Here is a 14,712-nt window from a genome sequence, read left to right on the forward strand (position 1 = left end):
GTTGACCATAGTCTCTTGTTTTAAGTCTCAGAAAATGTGTGATCAATGCATCTTATATATCTTTGAAATGATACTAAAGTGTTACATCTTGGATAAAAAAAAGTCTCCTTGGATTTTTATTAAAACTTTTATTGGGGAAAACAAATGTGTCAATTTTAAGGATGTTAATGCATTTTAATGTCATTTATGAACTTCATATTTTTTAAATGCTTACATAAAATAACTAAGGAGCCTGATTTGATGTTGTATATTTATGAATCGATGTTAAGTTAACTTTGCTAGCTTAGTAGCGTTAACAGACATGCAAGAGCGACCCCCTCGGTTCACACACCTAGTACCTACAACTACCGGTATTCCTCACTCAGGTGTTTTCGGGCACCAATTGATCAAATTGACTTGGGCGTTTCAGAATAACTGTTAGGAAAATGTTGTTTGCTTTTGACTGAGTCATTGTAGCCCTTTCCCATTAATGCTAAACTAAGTTTGCCGACTGCTAATGCTAGTTAGCTTTGTGGTAGAAGCTAGCAAACAGCTATCTTCTTTAGCTTACTAGGCACGAATGCATGTTAATAATAGGGGTTTTTTGTCAGAAAAATTATGTAAATAACACATGAGGGACGTTTTAAAGTTCTACTGCACTACATTTTTAGGATAAAAAATGTACTTTTAGCTACAATGGTTGGCCTAGGCTACTTTGCATATTACATGTGTAGAAAACCCAGCCTGTAGAAATTGATGCATTGTTAATGTTATACATTTGACTAGTGATTAAATAAATGTGCTGTGGACATTACATTATGGGCATACGTTTAAATATATATGTTTAGGGGCCATTCTGTATTACATAGTTATAGAATCATTAAGTACATTTTTCGGAAATGTAACTTTGCAATGCTAGATTGTAGTAGTTTGTTGTAACTTGCAACTTCTATTACGTATAAGAAAAAGTCTAAATTCACTGAAAGTGTGAAATATGAGTGTTAGTCCACTTGGGTTATTAAGCAACCTGTTGATATTCAATTGCAGGATTATATCCTTCACGTGAACGCACCATCCGGGTGCAATTAAAGGTATGTTTTCAGCCGTTTGTTTTCCATTAGGTTGTTTAAAGAATAGGGTTTGGAATGGAAACATCTGAAGCAGCTGCTTCTTTAAGCTCCGCCGACGATAAATTAGCACGGCGATCAACTGTTTCTGTCCGGTGAGGGAGGTGCTGAAATCAGAGCGCTCTCCGAGTCCTTCTCACCGCACCGCTAGCTCTCTCTCTACCTCTCTCTCTCTCTCTCTCTCTCTCTCTCTCTCTCTCTCTCTCTCTCTCTCTCTCTCTCTCTCTTTTTCAGCCCCTCTATTGCCGCCGATCGACCGACACTTGCAGCCATTTTACGCAGGATGAACCCAATCATGTCGTGAGGGAAGATCGCTGGTCACCTGGGCACAGCCAGCAGCCGCCGGTGGTTGCACACAGGCGGGCAGACAGGCAGGCAGGCAGGCAGGACCGGCCAAGATGGTGAAGAGGAAGAGCCTGGACGAAAACGAGCCGGAGTGCGGGAAAGGAATACCGTTCCCCATCCAGACCTTCCTATGGAGGCAGACCAGGTTAGTGTGGAATTGATAACAGGTGTTTGCTTGCCTAGAATAGGGATCAAGCATTTGACAGCAGCTGTAACATGAAAGGACACGTACACGTTGTTATCCTAGTAAGCGTGAACATAGATGTATTATAATTTAATCCGTGCCATTGAGTGTGTCAGTTGCATTGAATGCTTTAAATGGAGGGAGGTGGGCTCCTGTTTTTTGCAAGGGGTTAAATGTGAGTGGAAACGGATTGCATGATGTCACACACCTGTAATTCAAAAACAGAAAGCGGGCCAAAACAATACAACTTAATGTCGTCCTGGGTATATTGAGTTATAGAAATACAATTTGACATTTTATATGTAATTGTGTTGTCCACATATATGATTTGAGAATGTTATATAAGGATGTTCTTTGTGTGTTTTCAGTGCATTTCTACGTCCAAAGTTGGGGAAACAGTATGAAGCATCTTGTGTGGTAAGTTATTTCATAATGCCATGTTCGTGGTGAGGGAAAATAATCACTCTCATTCCCGGTAATCTGTTTTTACCTTAATGCACCTGCAAATCAAGTGGGCTCTTGATTCTGCATTTAGCAAATTAGTTTTTCCCCTTGCTTCCTCCTATTACCCCAGAGCCAGACCTTTGGAAACTCATATCCATAATGACGTTTCTCCAGATCCCCTTGGATCTAAACAGAGCTGCCTCTGTCTCTCCCACAGGCTTTGCAGTGCTTGGGGCCATGTGGGGCCTTTAGATAGTCAAAGAGAGAGGCTTTCATTCCTGGCTGATGTCTCTGTTTTCTTTCTCCCTGGCTGCCTCCCCAGTCCTTTGAACGGGTGCTGGTGGAGAATAAGCTCCACGGGCTGTCGCCGGCCCTGTCAGATGCCATCCAGAGCATCTCCCGCTGGGAGCTGGTGCAGGCAGCGCTGCCTCATGTCCTCCACTGCACCTCCATCCTGCTGTCCAACAGGAACAGGCTGGGTGAGGACACACAACACACACGTTACCTGCACTTTAGGAATTGAGTTGACAGTGTTATCCAGGGTATCCTCATTCAACTGAACACAAAACGGATGTTCCTTCGGTCACAGGGAAGTTGCACAACAGCCTGAATACATCACAGGACTGGATTATCAGACATATAATTCACTTGTTTATTCAAATTAAATGCTTTTCTGGATAACTTCAGCGTCCGCAAGACAATTTATAATATTATATGTTGTTAATGTGAAAAATTAGGCTTCAGTCTAATATATTGCAAATGATTTACAGTAAATGCATATAAACCTGCAATTCCAACTAGGTCTATCTATTCTACGTATGGAGAATGTATTATATTAAAATGACTTCCATTTTCATAAAGTATCTGCAGGTCTGTATTATTTCCATGACCCATTTTGAAACATCATAATCCTGGGTCTTCCCAATGACAGTACAAATATGCCTCTGAATTGGATTTCAGTTTTTTGGTCTTTAAAATCCCCCAAATGTATCAAGGATGATATACACTAAGTGCAACACAGCAGTCTGAGTTAACCCCTGACCTCTGACTGACAGGCCACCAGGACAAGCTGGGCGTGGCGGAGACGAAGCTGCTCCACACGCTGCACTGGATGCTGCTGGACGCCGCCCAGGAGTGCAACCACGAGCCCAGCCTGGGCCACGGCTGGTCCGCGGGCAGCAGCAGCAGCGCCTTCCTCCAGCCCGTGGGCAACCAGGGATCTTCTCCAGGGGCCCCCGGCTCATGCTCCGGCTCTGCCCTAGGGGGGTCGGGACCCCAGCACAGCGGCTCCCTGCCGGAAGAGGACGAGCACGCCCGTACCAAGCTGTTCCACAAGAGCATGGCCACGGTGGAGCTGTTTGTGTTCCTGTTTGCTCCGCTTATTCATCGCATAAAGGTGTGTACCTGCAGACATAAAGGTTTACAACATAAGAACAGACTATTGAAGGATTGAAGAAACATACACAGTTCATACCATCCATTATTACTGCATTGTTTAGCCTTTTCTGATGTGCAAAGGATTACTTCCCCGGGTCAAAAATGTATTTTAAAGATTTTTAGAGCAGCTCTATTCTAATATGATCTATATTGACACACATATATTCAGGGTCACCCTATAGCTATTGATCTGTGTGTGTAATCAGAAACAAGGGTCAGGTTACAATACTCATGGGACTGCATTGTGTTTCCCAGCTGAGCAATGAATTACTGTCTTGTAATTGATTGTATCATATTAGCAGAACACTTTAAAACATCTTGGAAGTTGCTTTTAGGGATGCACAATGAATTGAAATTGGAGTATGAACTTTTAGATGAATGCTATTTTTTCCATTTATTTTAAGGAGTCAGATCTGACCTTTCGATTGGCCAGCGGTCTGGTGATATGGCAGCCAATGTGGGAGCACCGCCAGCCTGACATCTCTGCCTTTACTGCACTCATAAAACCAGTCAGAAACATTGTGACAGGTTTGAAAAAATCCTTGCTGACAGCCATATAGACCGTATGTAATCTGCATTTGTTTGTTCGTAATAAGGACATGTAATTCCTGTCTCAACAGCAAAGAGGAACTCCCCAGTCAACAACCAGTGCAGCCCCTGTGGATCTGGCAACCCTGGTCCCATGGTGAGTGAGCGTTTTTAGCTCATAACTCGTCTTGAGCCCCATGATGATTGAATGTGTTGAAGGCTTCATCTCCTCCCCCCTTTTTCATCATCCTCTAGGGGCAATATTCATTAGCACCAGCCATCCGGGAGCATTAGCTTGGTTAGCCAGGGTCATGACAGAAACCTCCCTCCAGCCTCACAGTTTTTAATTATCAGGAAGTCCACCTATCCTGCCTGTTTATCCAGCCATCTACACTCTGTCAATCTCCCCCTCCCGCCTACAGGGCTTCCAGGTGGTTTGCGAGGCGGCCCAATCAGATTCCTCCTCCCCCGCTTCTGGTGAGCGGAGCTGTCGTCGTGGTAACTCGGTCGAGAAAGGCGGGCCTTCCCAACAACCCCCACCAGTGAAAGGCCCTTCCAAGAAAAAGTAAGCACTATTGAGACAGTTGCATTTGGTCATGTGGGCATTATTGATTTTGATTCTGGGGTTATGTTAAGATGACGAGGTAGAAGTGTTAAGATGATTCACTTCTAACCCACTTTATGGGACAATTCTCCTTTTGTCAGACAGAACAACATGGGACAGTTTGAATAATTTGTATTAATGTAAATAACCATTTGTGCTGCATTGGCTTATTAAATAGCTTGCCTATGGGGTTTTTGGGCCCTACAAAATATGTGTTGATCCCTAAACTGCACCAAAATGATGTGCTGTTAATGTACACAGATATGAGACACGCAATATGTATCATCAAATTATGCAATGTTTTAATTGTATTTATTATTATTGTAGATTTAAAAGGCAAGTTTATTCATGTATTTCAAGGCAATTCAAAGTGATGGACAAAAATGCAAAAAAAAAAAAAAGAAGTTGAATACAATTTAAAAAAAAAAAAAAAAAAAAAATCCAAAGAACAAGCTAAAAGCCAAAAGAAGATTGTATGTATTAAATACAAAAATAAACCATACAGTGCAATGTCAATAGTTCATACCATACAGTTATCTAATTGTATAAAAGGCAGCGTAAGAGAGAGTTTGCTACTACATTCTTTTAAATAATCATTTAAATGATCAATACTGAATTCACTATTTTTACAAAACCTCCTTTGTATGAATAATGTGTCTGCGATGTCCCCAAGAAGCCAGTGGCGGGTTGAAGCAGTGACCCACGCTGACACAGAGCCGGTGCCATCATCTTGTTGATAGCAAAACATTTAGCCCCGCAGCGGCGTCTGTCGCAGCACAGCTCGCTCCACCAGCCTGCGAGAGCTAGCTTTAATACATATGAAGAGCTCCTCCTTCCCCTGTGTAATGTAGCTCTGAGCAGCGCTGTCTCCTCCGTCAGCACACACCCTGTCTCGCTCGAGCATCAGCAGACCCAGCTGACGTTTGTCCACAAAATCAGGGGTAATTAAGCTGAATGAATGTGCTACATGTCTGATGCTGGCACTGTCCCTGGCCTGGCCTGGCCTGGCTTCAGTTTGTCTAGCCCACGACTAAGCTTCAATCTGTGCTCGCTTTGGCACAGATAAGGCCCGTTTGACCGCAAGGGTAATAAGAATCAAAGACTATCCATAAGGCAAGGCAAGTTTATTCCCACACAACGGCGAATGAAAGTGATTTACAGGGCTGCATCTTAGACTTGATTAGATTAGATTCAATGTGATTGTCATTACAGAAAGTGCTGGGTCCACGAAATGCAGTTAGCATCTAACCAGAAGTGTAAGAGAAGCAGCGTAATATACTGTATAGGTATAATATAAGTATATTAATATGACAGATATTAATACAGTATTAATAGGAATAAACACTATGAACAGTTGTATAAATATTGAATACACTATAGAGGTAGAAATACAGACAATATGAAACACTATATACAGTATATAATATTAGCAATTTATAGCTAAAATGAATAAATATGAGGATGCTTTCAAAGATCTAACCAGTTTGTAAATATGAATAGTGTACACAATCATTCACGCACTGGGTACCCATGGGTATGTTAACATTGAACATAGCAATACAAAACTATTTAAAAGCACAAGTGAAAACAAAAGTTTAAAAAGGAAGAGGGTTTTTCATCAACTTAATGAACATAGTGTAGCATCTGAAACGTATATGAAAGCCACATCTAAGGGGTCTGTAAACCAGCAGCAGTGCTTTAAAGTCAATTATATGAATCCAGCGTCGGGACTTAAGTATCAGAGTAATGAGTTGGCTTCTTTTAGTTTCTGAATAACTCTAGCGGCTGCATTTTGTAAAAGCTGAAGCTGTTAGAAGTCTTTTTTTAGGAAGGCATGTTAAAAGTGAACGCAGTTTGAAATAAAAGCATGAGCGAGTTTGTCTTAATCATGTTGTGACATAAAACCTCAGTGTTTTAGCCAACAAGATTCAGTTAATAAAAAATGTTAGTCTTAAAAAGGGATGTATTATTAATACCTCTAACATCTAATGTTTGCGATCCGTGATTGCTTGGTTTGAATTTGTTGACAGAATATGACACACAGCGGGAACATTGATGATAAGCCCTCCATTGCTCATCCCAACTCGTTCTGACAACCAAAACAAGCCACTCCAAAAGCTCCTCATGATCACTCTGACAGCCAGCAACTGACTGCAAATCAAAATAAGCCCTCCCCCCCCCCACCCCACCCCCCCTGAGCTAGTTATATCCTCATGCACTCAAACACCAAAGGCGTTTTGGAGCAGTCCCATGGTAATGCAGTAACAGAGAGATTTATCCCTATTGTTTCAGCACACACGCGTATTAATTCTCGGAGTGTTGATGAGGGGGATCTGTAAGCTGTGTGTGTAAAATGCTGCAAAGGTCAGAAAGTGAGTTGAATAAAAATGAGATGGCGAGAGCATTTTGCCATTTGAGGGTACAAGAGGGAATGACATTCCTGCTTTCAAGTTCCCACTGTATGGATCCACAAAGAGGGAAGGCTGCAAAACAGTGGATTTCGATCCAATCTAAATCCAAATAATGTATTTTTTTCAGGCCTTGTCAGAGTTTATAAATATATCTCCTCCTCTTCCACACACCTGCTCCGATGGAAATAATATCTGCCATCAGCTCCTGTGATTAATGCAGCTTACTCATCCGCCACCGCCGCATCCACTCAGAGCACTGCTGATGCTGAGGCAGTTTCCATGGCAACCACCGGCTGCTGCTGCTGCTGCTGCATCTCTGCTACCGCATGGAGTCGGGGGGCTGGGCCCGCTTCCTCTCGGAGGGGCTCGAGGCGATAGCTGTCATCACTCTGTATCCCCTGGCAACCTGACACAACAGCAGTGTATGTGTGTGTGTGTGTGTGTTGGCTAGACAGTGTAACATGATACAGCCTCTCTCTGCTCTCAAAGTGATTCATGTAGAAATCGACTGTCGCTTCCTGCTCCATTTATCACCAGGGCCAAGATTAAATGCCTTACTCCCTAGCTCCCCCCCCCCCCCCCCCCCCTCTCTCTCGCAATATCAATATGTTTCTCCGCAGTGTGTGTGTGGATCTCCGCTGCTCACCAACCGCTGACCTTCATTCCGGCTTATTTATAGTGGACTCACGTAGGCTGCCGCTCTGTCCGCCAAAGTGATGCTGAAGGGGGGCTCTGCCCTTGTTTACCACCCTCATTTGATGCATTATTAATGAAGCAGTGTGGCGGGAGTTGATGATAGGCTAATATAACAGCAAAGGCCGTGACATAGTGTTACTGTTATGTCACTAATGGAAAGGCTTAAAACGCATGCAAAATACTCAAACTTGTTTTGCCTTGAAGCATTTTTCATGATCCCTTATTTAGCTTTTGATGACAGTTGTCAGATTTGATATCCGTTCTTTTGAGTAACTTTTTATATTTTAAAGTTACGCCACCTGTTGGCATGTTGGTGATACTTGTCCTATATGTTCCATGACCATTATAATACAACGGGAAAACATATTTAACTAAATGGATTATGTTCCGCTTTTCTCTATTTCAACTTTCCATTTTGCTTTGTGGGAGGCAATCGAAAATGTTCACACGGTAAAATAATATGGCCTCTTTAAAAACCTCCAATCGCCCTTGTCTCAAACCCTCTTCTTAAAGGACCTCTGCTCCTGCGGGCCTGCCCACCTCCCTGTCCCAAAGAGCGCGCTATGCCACCTACTTTGACGTTGCGGTGCTGCGCTGCCTGCTGCAGCCACACTGGACGGAAGAGGGCGTGCACTGGGCCCTCATGTTCTACCTGCAGCGCCTGAGGCAGATCCTGGAGGAGAGACCCGAACGCACCCCGGAACCCTTGGTCACACCTCTGCCGCGGCCCCGCAGCAGCTCCATGGTGGCCGCCACACCTTCACTGGTCAACACCCACAAGACTCAGGTAGTGGCAAGAAGATCATTGTTTTTACATGTTTGTAATGTTATGGTGCAAATCTAAAGATTCAATCGTTCGGTGCACAAGTCATCTTTTCCCTCTGCTGTGTTTTGCAGGATATGAGCCTGAAATGTAACGAAGAGGGAAAATCTCTTAGCACCGAGACGTTCACGAAGGTTTCTCTGACCAGCCTCCGTCGACAGGCGGTCCCTGACATCTCCGCCGACCTTGGCATGAACATTTTCAAGAAGGTCAGACATACAGATGGGCCCGTGCTATTCTGTTCATTGTGTCTTTTGCATGTTAATATCAGATGAGCATCAGGACAGGTAAGGCAGTGTGAGTCAGGGTTCAAGACATGATGATTCATTTTCGACATCAAACTCCTTGGTTGAACAATAACTAAAAACACATGTTTGCAATTGCACTGCAGCACTGGGAGGATTGCAGTTCTGACTGTCAAGCCTTCTCTTCCTGTTGTGTCTAAGTTCAAGAACCGGCGTGATGACCGTGAGAGAAAGGGCTCAATACCCTACCATCAAGCTGGGAAGAAGCGTCAGCGGCGTATGGGGGTTCCCTTCCTGCTCCACGAGGACCACCTGGACGTCTCCCCGACCCGCAGCACCTTCTCCTTCGGGAGCTTCTCAGGCCTGGGCGACGATCGGCGGGCTCTGGAACGCGGGGGCTGGCAGGCCACCATCATGGGTAGGCAGAGTGCTGTTCACTATCAGAATAGATTTCATGTCACCGGTTGGAAGTCTCTGCTTCCTCTCCCCCGAGCTCCCATCCGGTGACTCAGAGGATTTTGTCTGGATCACGCTGTCAGCTAGTGAATTAGGTCAGTTCATTAACAGTGGTATTTCTTATTAGCTTTCTTCTCTGAGAGGAGCGATTTACAATTTGCTCAAGGCACAAAGACACTATTCAGAGTTATTATTTATTTAATTATTCTACTATTTCAACAATTAGACAGTTTATACATCCAAAAAACAAACAATTAGTAGAAGCGGGAGGGCAGAAAGCATAGCTTATACAGAAGTAGCCCTCCCGTTAGTCATCCTGTTGCAGCATAAAGTAAAACATATATAAATCCGTAAATAAATACCCACACAGATAAACACAATTATATATATATATACATACACATACATATGTACACATATACATACATACATACACCCATTTCCGGGGTGAAAATCAAATATTAAAGTCAAACAAATACAAAATAAATTCCTACAAGTCCATGTTCAGATAACAAAACAGTTTCATTTCTCATCCTATTTTTATGTAAACTGATAATTAAGATAATTATTATTAAGTTAGACTTTTAAAAGCCTCATTTCCATCAACCCCATACTGTTACTGTAGTTGTATATATCCACTTAGCTTAGCTTGTATTCAGCTACATTCCCAGGATGAAATGCCCAGCTGATGCAGGAAAAATGCATGAAGGGAGCAGAAAGTCTCCAACAGTCAGCTGGCATGTGTTTGATTGAACCTGATATGATATCCGTGTCACTTTCCAGGCAAATTCACACGGAGGGGCAGCACAGACACAGCTGCGGACGCCGACAGCCTGAGTGCCAAACACTCTCACTCCCACCACTCGCTGCTCAGAGACATGCCCGACCACTCCAACAGCCACAGCGATAACACCGTCAAAGAGGGTAAGGAGAAGGCAGACCTGTGGTTAACTCTGATCTCAAAGGGGGGTTCCATTGTTTTCAGGTGGGGTTGTGTTAGGTATTTTTTAATAGGCGTGACCCTGGTTTGGAGAAACAGACAGGAGAACCAGAAATATTTAATTTTTTAGCCAAACAAAAGTCTATATCACTTTCAGTCTGCACTATATTAGGTATTTTTCCTTTTTTTCCTTTGGTTAAGATCATTAAGAAGGAAGTTGTTAACAAGCAAAATAAGCTTAAGCCACAGTGCTAAATAATACAGTACGTAACAGACCAGGTTTATTCAAAAGGAATTCTTTATATATCCCTCACTTTGACATATAGGGTATTGAACTTTTTACCTCCAAGAGGCTGCCATTTTAAGAATAATTTAAGTATTTTTTTATACAAAAATACCAAGAAGAACAAAGTGCTGTAAGATGAAAACCATATTGGAATAACTATCCACCAGTTACAATAAACAACAGATGCTGCTGGCTCCACTGAGACCTGCTGAGCCGAAATAGAACAGGGTTATATAACAGTAATATTCCTGTGTCAAAGCTAATTTACATATAACAAAAACAGTGTGGGCTTCAGACTCTGTTCCACACTGCATCCCATTAACACTATTACATTAACAGACAGCAAAAGATGATGCAAGAGAGGTGATTCTGACATGATATTTAGAAAAGAGAGTCAAAGAAAAAAAGAAAAAAAAAGGTGTGATGTTTCTTTTGCCACCCACAGTTCGATCCCAGATCTCCACCATCACTATGGCGGCGTTCAACACCACGGTGGCATCCTTCAACGTTGGATACGCCGACTTCTTCACGGAGCACATGAAGAAGCTCTGTAACCCCGCCACCGTCTCCGAGAACCCAGTGGAGCCGCTGGCCTGTGCCAACCTGCCGCGCAGCTTCACCGACTCCTGCATCAACTACTCATGTCTGGAGGAAGGGGAGAACATCGAGGGGACCAATAACTTTGTGCTGAAGAACGGCATGCTGGACCTCTCTGTGAGTGTCTGTTAATTCAATGAAAGCCAGAGTAAATGGTCCCTGCTGCTAATATAATTATAATGATTCGACTAAGCAGCAAGGACACCAGTAGGCATCCAAACTGAAAGTGTTGACCCTTACTCTCAGTTTTCATGATAGAAATTGTATAAAATGTCAAACATGTTTTTTGCCGATTAATACTTTGAATATTAAAAATAATACAACACAAATATTTTAATACATTTGGCTGCTGATGGTGAAGAAGGCACTGCTGCTCTTTGACGTACAAAGGCTTCACAGTTTGCTTTTTTTACTTTGTTCCTCTTGATTTGTATTTTGAATTGGAAGACACAGTAGGTTGGACCCAACGAACAACATCTTTGTATTTCAGGCTGTCTTGCGGGCTCTCTACGCCGTCCTCAGCCACGACATCAGCTCCAGGATCTGCGACGTGGCCCTCAACATCATCGACTGCCTGCTGCAGCTGGGCGTGGTGCCCTGCATTGGGAAGAAGATGTCCAAGCCCGACAACAAGGAGAACCAGGAGGCGCGAGCTAAAGACGCAGCAGGTCAAGGCCTGGGAGGAGGAGCCCAGGGCGGGGGGGGCGTTCCCGGAGCTGGTGGAGGGGGAGATGGAGGCGGAGGCGGAGGTGGTGGTGGTGGTGGAGGAGGGGGGGGGAGTGGTGGAGGGAGTGGACAGGGGAGCAAGGACAATGTGGAGAATAACAAGGATAATGATAAAAAGGTGTGTACTTTTTGATATACTTGGCAGATGTTTAAATGTATAAGTGGGTTAATGTTTGTGTCCTTCACCATGGCAACAGGAGGAAGGTTTTGGCTTCAGCCCGCACCGACTGGCTCTGACCATGCTCATCAAGATAGTGAAGTCTCTGGGATGTGCTTACGGCTGTGGGGAGGGGCACCGCGGGCTGTCTGGAGATCGCCTCAGGATGCAGGTCAGACGTCTACCCTTTTCATGTGCAGAGAAATTATATTTCCAGGTCTTGATAAATATGGAAAAAAGAAAAGAGAGTATGGAGATATATTTGTTTCCAAACTATTCTGTTTTCTTAAAACAATTGTAGCATTTGGTGCAGGAGACTAAAGTGTTAACCACTGTTTAAGAGTGCAAGAAATATGGCGTGTGACTGGACACACTCCTACGCCCAGCTGCCGCTCAGCCTGTACGTCACAGCTTGCAGACAGCTCTGATGTTTCACAGTGGAACGTCGTCCAATTGTTTGTTTATGACTAAATGCCACAATGAGTCAAATGCACATTTCCCAAATGGAAAAAGAAAGCAGACTTTTGTGAAAAATCTCTGACATCTCCAACATTATAAGCCAGATGCAAAGTGTCACATAGCACGCTGCACCCACAGTCACCTAGTCGCAAATATGATAAGAAAATCTAGGAAACAAATATTTTTTGCATGCGTACAGTTTTAACAAATTATCATATTTTCTTTAACGTTTGACATGTCATCATTTTGTATTGATTATTTTGTGTTCCTATGTTTTCCTCACAGGCTCAGAACTGCCTGACCAGCCTTTATAAGCTGGACAAGGTGCAGTTTCGACAGACAATGCGCGAGCACGTCAACAAAGACTCACTCAATAACATTGTGGACTTCTTGCACGCACTGCTGGGCTTCTGTATGGAGCCCATTACCGACAGTAAGTATGGTGGTGTGTGTGTGAGTGGACCCAGATGCAGATCGCGATACACGATCTAAGATATGCGCTCATAGGAAATGCGCAAACACTGTGTATCCGGGTTTGAGTGACATTGGTTTTGAATGCTGATACAATTTAAAGTTATGAATAGTACTGAACAACATTACATATTCTGTGCAGAAGGACAGCAACTAACTTTAAGATGAATATGAAAATGATCATTTCAATCAAGCATCAATAAGCTGTAAAAGTGGGCCTGTTGTGTCACAGTTATAACGTTAGCATCTTCTTTGTAAAGGGTGTTAGCGTACAAATTAGCAGTGTGGTTATACCTGCAAAACTATCAATATGTTTTGCGTTTGCCAGTAAACAAAGAAAATAATCGTTTGAACAATTATTTCATTTTCCAAATAGTTGTAAATGAATAGTTAAGATACAAAAAATAGCCTCTTATCATTAACACAAATGTGTATTAATGTGCACTGTCCTAAAAAGACCCACATCAAATAGTATAGTTTCAGCACTACTGTGAACAACACTAAAGCAGAATGTAAAATATACCATTTTTATTATATACATTTAAATGTATACTACACTAAAAGGTAATGGGTTCTACATTACAAAGTTGCATATAATAAAAGTTAATAACCCCGTTCTAATGTGGTCGACAAAGCTGAATTCTATTGCCACTGCCTCACCAAGCACTTCGACTTTGCATTCCTGCACTATCACTGTTTATATATCTGTTTCTTCCCTTCCTCCTTCCACTCGCCTCTGCTTGTCTGCGTCCCCTTTTTGTCCTCCTGCTTCCATCTCCCTCCTTTTTCCTCATCCACTTCAATGAGCTGAATCCTACCTTCCTTCCTTACTCACTCATCCATTCTGTACACTTGCCAATCCAAAGCTTTGCCCATTACATCTCTGCTCAATCAGTGGCTTTCTTGCTGAGCATTGAGACGCACGTGCCAATTCACGGTCAATACAATCAGCACAAATCAAAGCATACAAAAATACTTGGCAAGTTACTGAACCGATGACTGTTTTTATTCTCCAAGTGAACAAGGCGCCCTGTTTAGTTTCTCAGTGTGTGTGTTGTTTTTTGCGTGTGGCAATCTGTGTGTGTGCGTCTCGAGGTTCACCTCCTCCCGGGGGGGGGGTGGGGTGCCTACGTCCTCTCTGACATGTCTGTGCTGGCCTGATGTCAATCAACTTGTGCCCCGCCTCTTTTCTCTTGCAGAGTACGGCAGTGCAGGTGAGAGGTCCAGGAGGGCGAAAAAAAGAAACATTGGTAGATACACATGATCCATAACAATAATTACAATAGTAATAATAATAGCTGAATATGCTCACCTGGGCAGACCCCTCCCTAGGCACCGCTTCCATCGCTGCACCCCTCACTCTCTCCGGCAGTGACACAACTCACCTGCAACTAAATGTAGAGCTTTTATATTTTGCATTGACAATAAGGTTAACTGGACCAAGAGAATAATCCCATACGCTTTGTTTTTATAGCAAGCCATGGTTCCCACAGGTCCTTGAAATGTTTAAACGTTTGTAAATTATAGAGGGAAGTCCAGGTTTTGATCATTTTCGATAAAAAACAAAAAATAGTTGGAGTGATTCACGGCCTTGACAATGTTTTAAAAAACACACACGCATAGACCTGCATCTTTGGAATCAAGAATATTATGTTTTTTTGAAGAAAGTAGAAATGTAATTAGTACTAAGCACTCTATTATTCAACAATATATTTAATGTACACTATTTTGATTTGATGATCAATTGTTTAGTACACATGAGAGCACATAGTCTGCCATCACTCTAACACAGCAAAC

The 14,712-nt window shown here is 43.0% G+C and overlaps 1 protein-coding gene across 1 annotated transcript in view; it reads left to right on the top strand.

Annotated features, from left to right (window-relative positions):
• The first annotated feature begins 1,348 nt into the window (after positions 1-1,348).
• The window catches only part of unc80 (unc-80 homolog (C. elegans)), a 47,948-nt gene continuing 34,584 nt past the window's right edge, over positions 1,349-14,712 (top strand). Inside the window, exons 1-17 of the mRNA XM_079673333.1 lie at positions 1,349-1,596; positions 2,004-2,052; positions 2,402-2,558; positions 3,135-3,475; positions 3,921-4,044; positions 4,137-4,201; positions 4,467-4,609; positions 8,269-8,542; positions 8,653-8,787; positions 9,025-9,241; positions 10,063-10,203; positions 10,951-11,219; positions 11,593-11,946; positions 12,026-12,157; positions 12,730-12,877; positions 14,115-14,165; positions 14,236-14,312. Of these exons, the coding sequence (XP_079529459.1) occupies positions 1,505-1,596; positions 2,004-2,052; positions 2,402-2,558; positions 3,135-3,475; positions 3,921-4,044; positions 4,137-4,201; positions 4,467-4,609; positions 8,269-8,542; positions 8,653-8,787; positions 9,025-9,241; positions 10,063-10,203; positions 10,951-11,219; positions 11,593-11,946; positions 12,026-12,157; positions 12,730-12,877; positions 14,115-14,165; positions 14,236-14,312 (2,769 nt within the window). The 5' untranslated portion in view covers positions 1,349-1,504. The remainder of the gene's footprint in view (positions 1,597-2,003; positions 2,053-2,401; positions 2,559-3,134; positions 3,476-3,920; positions 4,045-4,136; positions 4,202-4,466; positions 4,610-8,268; positions 8,543-8,652; positions 8,788-9,024; positions 9,242-10,062; positions 10,204-10,950; positions 11,220-11,592; positions 11,947-12,025; positions 12,158-12,729; positions 12,878-14,114; positions 14,166-14,235; positions 14,313-14,712) is intronic.

Source organism: Notothenia rossii (genome assembly GCF_949606895.1).
Source record: "Notothenia rossii genome assembly, chromosome: 3".
Classification (NCBI taxonomy): Eukaryota; Metazoa; Chordata; class Actinopteri; order Perciformes; family Nototheniidae; genus Notothenia; species Notothenia rossii.